The sequence below is a fragment of the Camelus dromedarius genome, chromosome 1 (genome assembly GCF_036321535.1).
Source record: "Camelus dromedarius isolate mCamDro1 chromosome 1, mCamDro1.pat, whole genome shotgun sequence".
Classification (NCBI taxonomy): domain Eukaryota; kingdom Metazoa; phylum Chordata; class Mammalia; order Artiodactyla; family Camelidae; genus Camelus; species Camelus dromedarius.
This window is the reverse complement of record NC_087436.1, coordinates 93,107,499-93,123,772: the sequence shown is the minus strand read 5'-3', so window position 1 is coordinate 93,123,772 and position 16,274 is coordinate 93,107,499. Positions and strand designations below refer to the sequence as shown.

At 43.6% G+C, this 16,274-nt stretch overlaps 1 protein-coding gene across 21 annotated transcripts in view; it reads left to right on the top strand.

The window, feature by feature from the left end:
- LIMCH1 (LIM and calponin homology domains 1) overlaps window positions 1–16,274 on the top strand; it is a 307,532-nt gene that overhangs the window by 251,484 nt on the left and 39,774 nt on the right. For 15 of the 21 annotated variants that reach the window (XM_064487119.1, XM_031435432.2, XM_031435418.2 and 12 more), the window contains 5 exons: window positions 1,937–1,972; window positions 6,786–6,912; window positions 8,514–8,671; window positions 8,873–9,281; window positions 12,387–12,605. In XM_064487119.1, the coding sequence (XP_064343189.1) occupies window positions 1,937–1,972; window positions 6,786–6,912; window positions 8,514–8,671; window positions 8,873–9,281; window positions 12,387–12,605 (949 nt within the window). The remainder of the gene's footprint in view (window positions 1–1,936; window positions 1,973–6,785; window positions 6,913–8,513; window positions 8,672–8,872; window positions 9,282–12,386; window positions 12,606–16,274) is intronic. The other 6 variants (XM_064487129.1, XM_064487127.1, XM_064487128.1 and 3 more) reach the window with 1 other exon arrangement.

Below are 16,274 nucleotides of genomic sequence, written 5' to 3'. Positions count from 1 at the left end.
CTTGGAAGAAAAATCCCTACACACATGGAGCTTATATTTCGGTTTAATTGACATTTGTTGGCAGAGATGGCCATGAAATGCTCTTAAGTTTTTTGTGTAGAAGCAGCTTAAATTCGAGTATATCCCGCAAGCAACATCATAGCTGAACCTCGTAAACAAAATGTACAAAGGAAGCCAAACTCAAAATGGACTGTCTGAGTCCATTTATGTAGCACAAATCACTTGCCCGCTCATCTGCGGTTTGTGAAAATTCATTGAGATGTCTGTGCCTGGTATGTGCACTCTCTGTATGTGTGTTTTACTTTAATTAAACATTAACTACTGTATTCAAATAGAGGCACAGGAACACATACCAACCACCCAGCGGTCATTTCTAGATTAACCATCCATGAGGAGTAACTTCTCTGCTCTCTTCCACGGATAGTTTAGAAAACACCATATTTGACTGTCTATTCCAGTCGTCCTACTAATTAACTGGGAAACATGCACCCAGGCTTCAGAATTAGCAATGTTCATGTACCCTTTCTTGATATGGAGGAATCCATCTGCCTCCATGTGGTGGTGGTTTTAGAAAATTGAGTGTATTAAGTTAAACTTTAGCACCTTCTGAAACTGTCCCCCACAGAAACAGAAAACAGGTCTTACTTTCAGAAGAAAAACATCCACAAACACTTTCCTTTTCTTGCTTTTGGCCATTTCATTTTGGGTATTGCACTGGTGTGGTTGCCCTCACTGTGAATGGAAATAATTATTAATGAATGCAGACTGCTGTAGAATGATAAAGGCATAAGAAACAAGGTGTATGTGTGCACACCCATGTGATTTGGGGTGTTTTCTCTAAGATTATAGGAACAGCTCTTTAGAAATTACTCTCTTCTCCGTAAGTTGTTATGAAACTGAACATGGGATCAGGTAACTTTTACCGAAAACCCCCAAATTTAATTTTTTGGAAACTGAAAGCAAGACATTTTTTTTCTTCGCTTAAATAGTCCTTTGTCCACCATCAGAATGCATGAATGGACAGCCTTTCAGGGCACAGGTAAGAACCTTCTCTTAAAATTCCCCTTTGATGAGGAGACAGTCATCTGGGAACTAGGTTTTGTTTTTTTTTTTTTTAATGTGCTTAAAATATGCCCTTGTAATGTTCTAGTTTTTTTTTTTTTCTAATTTGACCTTTTTTCTTTGTTTTATCAGATACATTAAAACTTAAAATGCCTACATTAAAGAAAGTACAGCATTGTAGATCTAAGTAATCAGAAGGATATAAAAGACTGTTAAAGAGAAAAAACTTGGTTTTTCAAGTTATGGAAGATCATTGGAGTCTGGTTTGGATTAAGGCTGCCAGTTTTCTAGGAATTGTGGTTTTTGTCAAATGCATGCGGAAGGCACTGATTGGGGTTCTGGTTGGAGTTCTGGTTTGCTTTCAGAAAACTGCCGAAACACTCTTTGATGTTATTTGTGCAAATGCATTAACACATCAGGGAAAGGGTCAGTGAGCGTGTGCTTCTATGTTGGGTGTTCATTACAGCCCATCACTCTGCACAGAAAGGCCCAAACAGTTCAACCATTTGTGAATGACCATAATACACATTGGTTTTTTTTTTAAGCTGCCTTCTCTAAACATTGTGGGTTGCACCTAAGCCTTTTTATGTTTATATTGAACAGATTCTTTCTTTGTGGGTAACATGTAGATTTTTTTTTTCATTTCTCCTCTGGGTTTTACTGCAAGTTTTGCATTCTTTAGAAATGTCAAGACTTTGCTTTCACTTTCAGCAATTAACGAATATTGCTAGTTGTATAATGACACCTCTCTTCCAGTACGAACGGCAAAAAAAGGTTTGGCGTCCCTACATTTCACTGAGTTTTTATTTCCAGCTTGGTGACAGCGTTAACCTTCTGTCTTGTCAATCCTCTAATTTTGTATTTGGTCTTATAGATACGGTCCGAGAACTCCTGTGTCTGATGACGCAGAGTAAGTTGTCTTGTATTTGTGGGAATACGTTAATTACTAGCCTAAACTGCATGCTTCCAGTACTTACCACTAATTGGAATGCGACAGTGGACTGAAGAGCTAACTGACTCGTGCAGCATCAGACAAGCACTTGAAGTTGGAATGCAGAGCATATGTTCTGTGCAGGAGAGATGAATGAAAAAGCCACTTACGCATGATTCTAATGTGCAGCTGCTGCTTAAAACTTAACATTTGCTTTTCATAGATGGGGAATGTTAAAGTTGTTCTTGTTAGGGTTTGGACATTGGACCCCTCTGAACCACCGAATTGTTTAAAGCCTGTTCTGTGCTTTGCGTTGAATTCATGATATGTGAAGGCTCACAGCTAACCATGAAGCAGTCATTCTCATAGCCCCCTGTTTTTCAATTAAGAAAATAAATCCTAAATGAAGGATAGATTCAGAAGTCCAAGGTCCTCCCCCAGTTGGAGTACTGCAAACTGTGGGATGCCCGGGACCAGAGCACTGGGGTTCCGTGCGCGCTCTGTGCATGGCAAGGGACCAACACGTACAATATGCCTTGGGCTGCCTCTCTTTGGTTTCCACTCCTCTCAGAGATTCATTCCCCATCCCTGGCCTCACATCCAAATTTGAGAAGAATCTACCCTGTCCCACTTGTGGCCATGTTAACTCCATTACAAAAAGGGATTTCCCATAGGCAGAGCCTTCTGGAACTGATATCCAAGACAGAAGTTTTCTTTGCAGAATGCTACCTGGCTCAGATTTGAGTAATTGGTGTTTTAAGAAACATGGTTCCTATCTCATTCCAACACCAGTGGCCCGCTAACCCTGATGCCTTTCCTCTGAGAGAGGGACTTTATGGCCTCGTGGGAGCCTGGGCCATCGTAAGAGTGAACACCAGCATTCTCTCTGCTTGTCTTCTTGGCCTGAGCCACAGCTTCAAGTCACTGGGTGAGGAATCTAAATAACAGTATAGGACAGACAAATATCATTTCCACCAATGACAATGAGATCAGGCCACAAGTTTACTGTTTTCAAATTGTGCTTTTTCCATGGTTGTGTTCAAGATGGCAGCTTAGTCTGTCTTGGGGCTCAAAGCAGTCCGACGCAGATGCCAAGGATACCAGTTTCCGACATGTGATCTACGATTGCTCTGTGGCCTGACACACAGAACATTCATGTCTCAAAACCAAATTCAGCCTGAGCTTGACTGACTGCATGGAGTTAAGTAGTCTATAAAACTGAGCCTTGGTTATTACCTTTAAAATCTACAGTGGCAATATTTAACATTCACTGAAAGGAGGATTATACAAGATTGATAGGCAGAACACTACTCTGATCTGGTGAGCAAAAACATTTTGATTGAATGGATTTACTCTTCATCATTGCAAAGCTGCCACGCAATTTGCCTAATACAGATCTCTGAAAAACCCTGAAAGCTACATCACGGAAAGAAAAGAAGCTACATTAAAAATCTCTTAAATTTTGCCTGTACCTAAATATGAAGCCTCACCCAGAGGAAAAGTCAATGTTTTTTTAAACATTGGGGTGGGAACTCCTCTAAATTACATAAAAGCAGCCTAATGGAGCAGGAAAAGTAAAAGGAGCTTCTTTCCCAGAGGTCTTATCTAGGAATATTCGAAGGGCTGAATTTCCTTCTTGGAGTGGATGCAATTCACATGAAGCCACGCGGGAAACAAAAGGCAAAGTCTAGTTCAGGAGTTTGGGTTTGTTTTTCTTAAAATAGAAATTTATGATATGTTTTGTTTATTCACCCATGATCTCCCTTTTGCAAAATCTTTTAGGACAATTATTGGCACAGGCTCTATTTATTCATAATTGACACATTCTTAAAATACAGCCCAATCAAAAAAAGATGTGCCCTTTAAGGAAAATGCAGGTCAGGGGCAGACCTACCTCACAGGCAAACAGAAATTTCCGCCTCCTGGCAAGCCAAGAATGTTTCCATGCTTACTTTCACCTTCCTGCCCTTCTCTTCCCTTCTACACGCCTCCTCTCCCAACGGTCCCCACCACGGAGCCTGGACACCGTGAGAGCCAGAGGCCCTTTTAGTCTTAATTCCCTTCCCTTAGACTTGATCCAGAAACCATTTCCAGGCTCCCCTAAAGGTAACTGAATCCTGCCCCTCAGAAATGCCAGCCCACCATGAGAGAGGCTCCTGGGCCCTGCAGCCAGGTATCCTGGTCCCTGCAGCCCAAGGGCATGGCTGTTCGTGCTGAGAAGCACAGGTTTGGTGCAAGTCACGTTAATATTCTGGAACCTACACTTGTCCAGGATCCCCCACGCCATCAATATGCACTTCTTCACTTTGGAGGCTGAGTCCAACCTCTGAATTAGGGGACATTTTCTGAACGGGGATTCAGCCCCTTTTCTCGCTAGTATGATCACTTCTCAACTTGCTTAGTTCCTTTTTTTGAAATGGCATAAAGATATTGCTTGCAGTTTTATTATTTCTCTTTTTGGCCAATTTTCTGGTGTTTCTTAAAAAAAAAAAAACCTCTAGGAAAAAATAGTACTTCCTGGTATTTGAGAGGGAAAACAAGAGTTTCTCTTTTTATTTCACTAACCAGCTTTTGGCCACCACGTTTAGGCTGACGTAGTTAGAGCTTCATAGTGGGAACAGAGCTAGGAACCTAGGACAGAAGAAGGCAATTGCGAAGGCTTTGCCCCGGTTTGAGTGCAATAATGAATTCCCAAATCCCGGCACAGGCTGCCATCTCCTTCCTGGGGTCCCAGAAGAAGACCTTGCTCTATAGTCACCCACTGTGGCCTAAACCAAAATTCTGCCCTGTAAAAATTATAGATGACAAAATTGAAGGAAGGGACCCGCTTTCTCTCCTACAGTCGGCCAAGTATTTAGTAGATTACAAGAGAGACCCAGCTCAGAGGGGTTTATATCCTCTAAGATCTTCACAAAGACTATAAATTGCTTTAAAAGATGAACTAACTGAATTGGATATATTTAAAGGTGAGATTTTTTTTTTTTTTTTTTTGATTCTGAAAGGAAGAATGAGATGAAGTTTGGTCTCTTTCTGGAAAGGTTTTTCAAGTGAATTTTAATCCATGAAGTTTAAAAACCATGGATTAGACTTTTCTACCTAGCTCTGCAAATTCCTAAATCTTCTTTAAACCACACAAATAAATAGCACAGAACAGGTGAAAGTCCGCAGCCCCTCCTTCCCTTTGAGGACTACAGTTTCTCTCTCAGGGAGGCACAGCTGCCACAGTCAACACTGCCCCCTGGCTGTGGGGACAGCTCCACACGGTGGTTTACCGTATCCACGCAAACAGAAGCCTCAGGTCAGAGAAAGTCCTCCACAGTTAGATTATTAGAATGCCCTTGAGGAAAACAGATTACAAATACGGTTTTCAGTTTTAGCTTTCTTAGGTCAGACTAATTATCCAACATCTAGGGAGAGAGGAGAGGCCCCCACACTCCATGCAGGTTCCTCTGAGCAGATTGCAGTGAGCATGGGCAGCCACTGCTCTGGGGGCCATCTTCTTCCAGAGAGCTGCCTGCTCAGGAACCCTCTGGCGTCCAGGGGTGCTGCTGCTGTGCATTGTCTGGCTGTGGGGATAACTATTTCAGACATCACTGATGATGTCTGGAACCAGTTGGTGTCCAAGTGCATGGCTTTACTTTTTCTTTGTATTAAGCTGGCTTTAAAAATGGACTGTCACGTTCTTCTGTTCTTAAAGGCCCTCCACTTGATTTGGGGCTCTATGTAACCCATTTGGTGTCAGAGCTAGTCATTTCTTTGAGAGAGAGAAAAAAAGAGAACATTTTGCTTTGGTTTTTATTTCTGTTTTTATCTTGCTGCCTCAGCTTTTGCTGACAAAGGTCTATATAAGCATCACAGAAAAGGCCGTATGGTCTTGTCCAACATTTAATAAGCTCCTGTGGAATATATCAATTATATGTACAGCTGAAGGGTTTTAAAAATGTGCTTTCCCAATCCTTTTGCATTTAAAAGAGTAAATTCAGAGGTATCCTGACCAAAAAAAAATAAGTGTAATAATTCTAAGAATTTTAGGATAGAAAGTATATACTGATTTATATATTCTGTCCCTTACTCATACCATAAAGTACCTTATTTTCTTGATTCCAAGATGCCATCAATGCACTATCAATTTACAGATAGTTGTATAGCACAGAGAAATAAACCACATCAGACACATGCATCATTAATGCGTAGTTGTTGGATGCATCCAAAATTCAGAAAATACAATATGAAAAGGTGGTGCCTTATACTTGAGGCTGTTCTGGTTTTTTTGAAAATGGAGAAATTGCCTCAGTTAATGTAGAAAGCATTTAAGCTATCTTCACACAAAGAAGCATTTACTGCAATAAAGTTTCATTTCCAGGGATGCCATCCTCCTTCCCCACAAATTCTCCCCAAGTTACACATTTTAACTCTCTTCATTTTATTTTCTAATACATTCACAAATGAGAGGAGCCCAGAGCTTCAAATACCTTTTCCTAGCCCTTTACTTTAAACATGTTTTTGGCTCAGCATATAAATTAAATTGACCTGATTCAGCCATCCCTGAAGACAAAGATGGCCACATTTTGGCTTTTGTGGCAAAAGGAGAAGAGGTGACAATGCTAGCATGCCCGCTGCTGGCTGAGGGATGGAGCCCACTGCAAACCACGCTGCTGCCTTGAGCTGCGGGGGGGCCGGGGCAGTTTTCCAAACGCGGTAGTGCCCCCGCGCGGCGGAACGCCCCAAATGCTCAGCGGCGTGAGGGTCGCTGACCCCCATCCACCGTTGTCTCTGCTCTCTCCACACTCAGGAGCACGAGTATGTTTGACATGCGGTGTGAGGAGGAGGCCGCGGTGCAGCCGCACAGCAGGGCCCGCCAGGAGCAGCTGCAGCTGATAAATAACCAGCTGCGGGAAGAGGATGACAAATGGCAAGATGTGAGTGCGGGCCAAGGTGGTGGGCAGTGGGGAGACCCCTCCAACTGAGGGGCTAGAGGCCCTTTGGAGCAGAAAAGCAGGTGGGGTGGGCAGACTTGAACTTGAAAGCCAGGCAGAGGAAGGGGGCCCCTAGAGGAGTTCAAACAGTGACAAAGTGAATATGGGGATTAAAGAAAGTACCCTTGCTTGAAGTTTGACCACAAAGAAGAGGGGAGCAGAAGGGAGGCATGTGGGTGGGATGCAGAATTAAGGATGCACTAGAGGGAGGAGATAGCTCAGTGGTAGAGTGCGTACTTAGCATGCACGAGGTCCTGGGTTCAATCCCCAGTATGTCCATTAAAAATAAATAAATAAACTCAATTGTGTCCCCTACCACCTCAAAAAAAGAAAAAAAAACAGAATTAAGGATGCACTGTCTTTTGAGATTCTATATTTGAAACTGATAACGATGATGATAACAACAGTAATTGCAAACATTGAAAGCGTACCAGTCACAGGTACTCTTCTAAGGGATTCTTTAATCTCTTAGTAACTCAGTGAACTAGGAACTGTCATTCTCAGTTCCACAGATAAGGCCCAGAAGAGCTGAGTAACTTGTCCAAAGTCACACAGCTATTGAGTGAGAGAGCCAGGATTATAACCAGGGAAGGAAGCCTCCAGGGCCTGATGGGGGCCTTGGGTTTGTCTATGTGCTAAGAGCAAAGAGCCTGGCCAGGGACAGAGCTTGAAAATGGGCTGAGGGGCAGGAGAGTGGATTATTTCCTTGCGTCCTCACAGAGCACTCTGAGGTAGCTACTGCACATTTGACTCCACTTTTAGTCAAGGTTAACTTCTCCAAAGTCGACAACACGTGGTAGTAATTGTCTACAGTCTACTGAGCCTGACACCTAATGTGCGCTGCCTCATTTAACCCTCACGACAGGCTTGCAAGAGTAGGTATTATTATCATCTCTGCTTTAGAGTTGAGGACACTGGGGCACAGAGCAGTGAGAGAACGTGCCTGAGATTCCAGAGCGGGGAAGAGGCAGAGCTACGCTTATTTCCCTCAGCCGCAGCCCCACCCATCTGACTCCAGAATCCTAACTTTTGTCATTATGCTGTAACAGCCGGTAGAATTTGTGGTGAGCTTGCAGTAAGGATCAGGTGACTTAATATGTATAGAATCGTACATTCTGTAAAACCCCAAAGCCCATTTTTTCCCTGCCTTTTCCTCCTTCCCTGAGGGAATTAGATAGGTCTGCGGTTAAGCCCTACCATTCTGTCCTTAGCAAGCTCATTCACAACACAGACGTCATAAATAGCAAGAAATGAAGTTTCTTACAATACCCAGTGAGGCATTACTTGAAAATTTGGTGACCGACATGGAATACGATCTCGGATTTTACATTCCATGTTTAAATAAATGTACTGACCTGTTGTGGATAATGTAGGTGGAGCTGAAGGTTTCCTGCCTTCAGGGTATTCCTGTTCCCACCGGCCTTACACTGGGCTGTGGGAGTGCCCCAGCCTGGACGGTAGTCAGGGCTTACTTAACTCTGAAGAGGAGAAATGATGAGGGAGCCTGAAGGAGAATGTTCTGTCTCCCTCCCCCACCCCCGCAGGACCTGGCTCGTTGGAAGAGCCGCAGAAGAAGCGCTTCTCAGGACTTAATCAAGAAAGAGGAAGAAAGGAAAAAAATGGAGAAGTTACTGGCTGGAGAGGATAGGATGAGTGAACGAAGGAAAAGCATCAAAACCTACAGAGAAATTGTCCAAGAAAAGTGGGTTCTTTCTGTTATTGTCATTGTCTGATGTACAGTATTATCTAGATGCGCTTTTTCTAAAAATTGTTGGCTCTGACACCAATATTATACCCCCTGTTCAGTCCCTTCGGCTCTGCCTTGGTTCCTGCCAAGGTCTCCTTTGCCGTCTCTGTGACCGTTGACTTTGTTCTTGCTTCCCCTCCCGGGCCCATCCTTTAGAGAGCGGAGAGAGAGGGAGCTGCATGAGGCATATCAGAATGCACGGTCCCAGGAGGAGGCAGAAGGGATCCTTCAGCAGTACATCGAGAGGTTCACCATCAGCGAGGCTGTTCTTGAACGCTTGGAGATGCCAAAAATTCTGGAAAGAAGCCATTCGACAGAGCCAAACTTATCCTCCTTCCTGAACGACCCCAACCCCATGAAATACCTGCGCCAACAGTCACTGCCTCCACCCAAATACACTGCCACTGTGGAGACCACCATCGCGCGCCCCAGCGCTCCGGAGGCCAGCACGTCAGCGGGCAGTGGGTCTCCGAGCAGAACTGTCACTCCCAAAGCAGTGCCTATGCTGACACCCAAGCCTTACTCCCAGCCCAAAAGCTCTCAAGAGGTTCTGAAGACCTTCAAGGTAGGATGAGTCCCTTAAGGGTAGAACCAGAACTGAACTCCAGGTAGTCGATGGAAAGAAGCATCTTGCCTCAAGAAGATGCCATTGTTTTTATCAAATGAAAGCAAAATGTGTTCACATGTACAGTTGTGAAGTTTACGTGTCTCTGAGATTTGGGGGGGATAGATGACTGCCCTCCATTCCTGTTGTTAATACTGGTGAACTCCGACAAGACTGGTGGTTGAGTCATCTCATTGGTGGTTGAGCACGGTCTAGTTCATGGTCTATTTCATGCTTTGATATGATGGCATGGTCTCCCTAGTAGTGGTAACAAACCCTAGTTTAGTAACACCATAGGTATGTGCAGCTATCTAGAGCTATTTGCAGGTTCCTCAAAACAAAATTTTAATTGCCTTCAGCTTAAATAGAAATATATACAGCTACCTCTCTTTTAGGAAGAAGCTGACATCATAGCCAAAAAGATGCTACAATTTGAAAAATGATACAAGGAACACATGGGATGTCCTTGGTCCTCAGATGAGACAGACTTTTAAATTTTTTTAAGTGTAAAGAAACTACATTGGTGGTTTTGGGGGGGTTTTTGGTGGTTTTTTTTCTTTTTTTTTTTTTGGCCAATGTGTAAAATAATGTTCCAGAACCAAAGAATCTATGACAGCCAAACATCTTTTTACTTCCTCAAATCCTAGTCTTTTCTCTCACATAAGGAGGAAGCACTCATCCTTTGTCTTAAGCTATGTTGACTACAAAGAAAAATCATTTCTCCTCGTCCCTGCACACCATATGGGTCCCTAATAGAAGACAGAGGTGGAATTCATCAGTGGCAGACACGGACATGTGACTGTGAAGAAAGTTTGCTAAACTAAACGAATCGAGACGTGTGATGTCCTGTATCTTCCTGTTGAACTTCAGAGGGACGCAAACCACACATTTTGACTTTTGCTTAAGTCACTTTAAATGTATCTTAAAAATCTGTGCCTTAGGCTTTGATAGAACAAAAGGAAAGTGTCCTGGCTGTCTCATCTGGGTTCAGTTAGAATGTCTGTCCCTTGAGGGGCAGGGGCTATGTCTTTGTTGTCCGGGAATTTATCCTGAGAGCCTGGTGCGGGTGCCCAGGCGCTCAGCAAGTGTCTGTTGACTAAATGCACTAGTTTTTCCTGAGAAGATGAGTCCCTTGTCACGCAGACCCACGCACACACAGTTATGCATGTGATCGTGTGTGCTCAGAAGCCCTCCTTCACCTGGGCCGACGGCGCTGAGCCACCTGTGACAGTTCGTGAAAGCAGATTAGATGTGGAGGTGGCCCAGAACAGGAGTAGGCAATCCATTTACCTTGCTTGATATCCGAGGCATCTGATTGGTTAACCTGGATGTCCACTCCTTTCCTTTACAAAACTGTACAATGTGATCCTTGACGCAGAAGAATTAGGACAGATGACTTCATAGCGAGACTTTGGCCCTGAGAAAACCCAGTCCCTTGCCCTCACGGCAAGACAGTGTAGCGGCCTCAGGAAGAGCGTTCATGGAGAGCTGGGTTGAGGAACTTGGGTAGAGATCCTTCTAGAGCTGGGGTTCACCAGTGAGCCCTCAACACGTGATAGGTCTTGACGGCTGTCAGCCCGCCTCACAGCCCCACCACTGAGTGGGCGGACCCGCTAGCGGTCAAAGGTAACGTGTAAATGGAACAGTTGTTGGCACAGTAACTCCGGGACTGAAGCTAAGGGGAGTGTGTGTGTGTGTGTTTTCTTGTGGGGAGGAGGAGGGCATGGGAGGCAGGGAATACAGGCTCAGTTTCTTAGTAAAACAGATTTAAGAGTAAAGGAAGAGCAAGTGAAACGGTTTAAGGTAGTGTTTTCAAACCGAGAGTTGCCACCTATTGCTAGGTTATGAATCAACTTAGTGATTTGGAATCAGCGTTCTTTTTTTTAAAAAATGAAGTAGAACAGCATACATTTAAAAAAACCAGCCTAGTATAGCCTAGTATTTACATAATAAAGGTAAATATTATTTTTGCAAAACTCCTGTTTCTGTTATATTTATGTGTGTGCACTCAGTGGTGATTTAAATTTTATGGATCACAGGCCATAGACTAAACAAGCCACTGACTTGAGGTAGCTAAACTGTAATATCTGGCCTTCTGTTATTCTTTTTAAAAGATTTTAGAAGATTTAATACTTAGAATAGCTAATATTTATGTACTTAAAATGTGCCAGATGCTGTTCTAAATTCTGTACATATATTAATCCATAAAATCACGTAACTGCACTATTAGGGCGATGCTGCTATCATTGTCAAGATGAGGAAACCGAGGTTGAAGAGTGTGCGGTGTCAAGTGGCTGAGCTACAACTGGCCTCGGCTGGACCCAGGAACTCGGTCTTAGACCATCTGCCCGCAGAGTGTCCTCTCGTAACCGCTCGGCGTATGGTCGGGCTTTAGGACAGAGACGTCTAGATGCCTCTCGATGAGTCAGACTAACCACCCTCACTGCTCCTTTCCTGCTCCCAGCACCCTTCCTAGATGAGGGTGCAAAACAGAAATATTTTAATGTGTGTGGCCTTTTTTTCTTGAAAAAACCACGATTGTCAAATTAACAGGAACTAGGGATTTGCTGTAACATAGCATAGCGGCAGGTTCCCTGCCCTCTGTGATAGCTTCAGAACAGTTCCCATTGCCCCGACCACGACAGGATAACCTGTAACTGTAACCTGATCTGAGATGAGTTCCACCTACTTTGTAGGCTAATCAGAAAGAAAATCTCAAAATTGTGGAATAGCAGTCAGAATGTAGATGAAAAATTAGTAGAACCCAAATACATGACATGTATTTATACTTAAGATCCCCTGACTTTCTATACTTCAGAGTAAAAGCAGACCCTCGGTCAGGTGAGTAAGGTGAAGCCGCCTGAAAAGGCAGACCAGCTTCTAAAGAAGCCCTCAAGGATGGCGTTTAGAGGGGCCCTGATTTCTAAAACTGACGTATAAGAGACCTTATTCTTTGATGGACTATGATTATTAAGTGATAATGATGTAAGGTGATTCTGAATGTGTTATTTTGTTATAGCCTTTCGTTGGGGAATAGCATATTTTTGTTCATTCCGGTTTTTATAGGTAGATGGGAAAGTCAGCATGAACGGAGAGACGGTTCCTGGTGATGAGGAGGAGAAGGAAAGAGAGGGTCCCACAGTGGCACCCGCCCCCTCGTTGACCAAATCCCAGATGTTTGAAGGTGTGGCCAGAGTGCATGGGTCCCCCGTGGAGCTGAAACAAGACAACAGTGGCATTGAGATCAACATAAAGAAGCCAAGTTCTGTTCCCCAAGAATTGACGGTAAGAAGCAAACTATTTTTCCCTATTTGGGATAATTCCCATGTGAAAGAATCTATTTAGGAAAGTGAATAGGTCCTGATCATGACCGTCTCTTTCTTGGTGGGTATATTAGTTTTCTAGAGCTGCCGTGACAAAGTGCCACAACTGAGTGGCTGAAGAGACAGAAGTAATTGTCTCATAGTCCTGCTGGCTGGAAGTCCAAAGTCAAGGTGTGGTCAGGGTTGGTTCCTTCTGTTGTCAGTGAGGGAGAATCTGCTCCGCGCTCCTCTCCCAGCTTCTGGTGGTTTGCTGGCCATCCCTGGCCTTCCGTGCCTTGGAGATGCACTGCCCCAGCCTTGCCTTCGTCTGCACAGGACACTCTCCCTGGGTGTTGTCTGTGTGTCCAGATCGCCTCTTCTCACAAGGACACAGTCACAGTGGATTAGGGGCCCACCCTGCCGCAGTATGGCCTCACCCTAACTTAACTTAATTACATCTGCAAAAATCCTATTTCCAGATAAGTCCGCATTCCGAAGTGTTAGAGGTTAGGACTGCAACATATAAATTTAGGGGAGGACACAGTTCAGCCTAAACAGAGAAGTATAACAGTAACATCAACTATGGATAAAAAACTCTTTCTTGTCTCCACGTGATTGCCCTCTAGTGTTACAGAGAAATGAATGAATCTCTGAATTCATTTTCCATGTATTCAGGACCCCGTTAGACTTGTTAGAACAATTTGAAAATAACTGATGCCGTGAGATCCTGACCATATGTGTAGAAGGGTATCTTTCTTATTAGTTTAAAAAAACTCATTAAGAATCAAATTAAGTTTGTATTAGCTTTGCCCCTAAAATCCAGAGTAATTGGGAGCACTGTTGAATGGCCAAGCTGAAAAATGTAGGGTAATTCAAGAATAGTGGAAGAGAGGATTCAAAATAACATTATGTTTGCCTCTATGGAGATTACACTTTTTCTTAGGTCTCTCACTGGGGTTCATGCTGGTTTTGCAGATCAAACCCAGACTGTCACCACCACAGGTGCAGCCCGGCTTTCTGGGTAGAAGCTGGACTCTGTTCAACTTCATTTGTCTTCACCAGAGGCTGATTTCTGCAGTTTTAATTTATAGCCTTTGGGCTGGAATTATAAAGGGTGGGGAAAACTGTCAAGATTTTCGCCAGCTCCTAGAAGGGTTCGGTCCAGAGGGAAACTTGTCTTCCAGCTCCAGGGCTAAGTTGGATGACCCAGCTAGCTAATCCCACCCAGAGGACTAGATACTGTTTTTCTTATCACCGGGATGTGTCTTTTGAAGAATAAAATATGTTTTCTCAGAGGAGCTGAGAGGATGTCATTCCTGCAGCTCTCAAGCCCTAGAAAGATTCGAATTGGAATAGACCAAAATAACTTCCTCCCCATGGTGACCTGTTTGCTGGTCTCCAGGAACAAAGTTTTGTGACCCAGGCAAAGGCTGAATCTCTCAACCTGGGATTTAATTCTGCTTTTCATTTGCATAAATGTTACCACCTCTGAAGAGTTCTTCCAGATTATCATGGGATGGAATATTGACTTCTGCTAGTAGCATGGGAACTTAGAGTCAACATGAACTCACGCTCTTAAATTTAAGTGAGAAGTAGTTAGACATTATAGTGGTGGAATTGCTTTTCTGGGACCGTTAGTAATTCTGTTTTAATTTCTCTTGTGTCACACTTAATGATGAGCGTTTCCTAAGTTCCTTCATAAATACCTTTCCATGACTCAAGTTGGTACTCTGTCTACCAGTTCACAGGCCCTTTGCACATGCTGTCAAGCAAAGCCCTTTGCTGCTGTGCTTTGGAGGAATGACAGTGCAGGTGCCACACTCGTCCCATAACAGAGGTCCACAGGGCTGAGTCAGACCCCATAGATTAATTATAGGACGGATGCTAAGGGCTCTGCCATCGGGCACATGTGTTCTCTCTACTTATACTTCTGCCCTCGGACCATTTTGTTGTTTGAGTTTGGGGGGAACCCTGCCATTGGCTAGACAGATTTTTTTCCAAACAGAAATTAAGGGAATAAATGAAGAGACCAGATGGTGTAAGATCTGAACTTCCTACACCAACTATTTAACCTCTCTTGTTCAAAACTTCTAACCCTTTGGGGAGAAAAGCTTTACCCATCATGTATGGAATCCTAAACACAAGAAAAGGGGCCTTGTTTGCTTTTAGGTTTAACTAAACCTCCCATAAAGATGTACTTCTTCTCAATAATTACTAATTTCCTTATTTTTACAATGAACAACATAAAAAGAAAACAGCCTGTTCTCTTTTAATGCCAGGCGTTTCCCACTTGCATAGTGGTTGTACTGCTACACTCTCTGGTGGCAAAGAGAAGATGGATTGAAAGATGTCACTTTGATTACATAGCCCCAAAAGTGTCTTGCTTCAAAAGAAGCAAAATTAGATGATCTGAAAGAAATCCCGTTACTTCAAAAGTGATACAGTTTGATAAGGAAAACCCCCAGCAAAAGGTGGCCTTGCGGACTTTTTTTTTATGGAAACCGTCCTGATCCTGGGCAGCCTCAGGATGCAGGTCTAAACTCATAGAGACCCTGGAAGTCTGTTCCTCTGGGGGAAAAAAAATCTCCCTCGTTTGGAGTAACTTCTAGTTCAATTAACCCTAGTGGTTCTGAAGAGGTCGTAGCATTTATTTACTCTGCGTCTCTTCCTTTAGGCTCTTGAATTAACTGTGGCAGGGGCTGTTACATCATTTTCTGGGTAGATACCTACCTGCATGGATCTGGTAGACTACAAGCCAAGTTGTGAGCTGTACTACATGAAATTTTGGCTTGTTTCTAAAGCACTCTTCATACTCGCTTACAACTTATGACACCAGAAGTTTTCCATTCAGAGTATGTTACCCCAAGAGGCATGTTAAAAGAATCTCTTCTCCAGTAAACCCACTCCTCATTTTACCTCCTTGTCCGTATTCCAAGGAAAGCATTTCTTGATGGTGTTACAGCTGTTATATTCCCATTGAAACGGTGGAATTCATTGGTCATGGCAAAATATGGGGACCAGCTTTAAACAGGAGGCTGCACTTGACAGCCTCCCAAGGCTTGATACCAGCTGGGGACTTGATTTGCTGTTTCTAATTCATTTGTCCCACTCTGTGGGGCTGTCAAAGGAATAGTGTTCTTCTTTTTAAATAGTGTCTTTCTTCCAAAAACTGCATTCCCAACAGATAAACTTTTTACAGAGGAGTAACCTCACCCACCACTAAAATGTCACAGTTCCTTCAGGGCAAGTTGGAACTGTTCAAAGGGCATAGCGCCCGTAGGCAGGAGCATTAATTCAGATCAAGAGGCAGAGCAGTGGGGAGGGTGGCTGCGAGACTCCAGTGGGCGATGGGGCGAGGTTGGACGTTAGCCTCTTGGGTCCTCACCACCCCTGTTGTACGACGTTTCGTCATCTCTTCAGTTTTCTTCTCCCTCATTGTCCTAATCTGAAACCTTTGGGACCATGGACTCTTACTTTAGAAATAGATCCTAAATTAAGCTTAGCGTGTTATTCAGTTTTTAATACTCTGGCTCTATCTATTGATACCAACAGATCATCTTCAGTTGTATCACCTCTGAGATAATGAGGTCGTGATAGCAATGACCTTGCCAAAGGTTGCCTGTTAACTGACAGGCATGAGTGAGAGACCTGC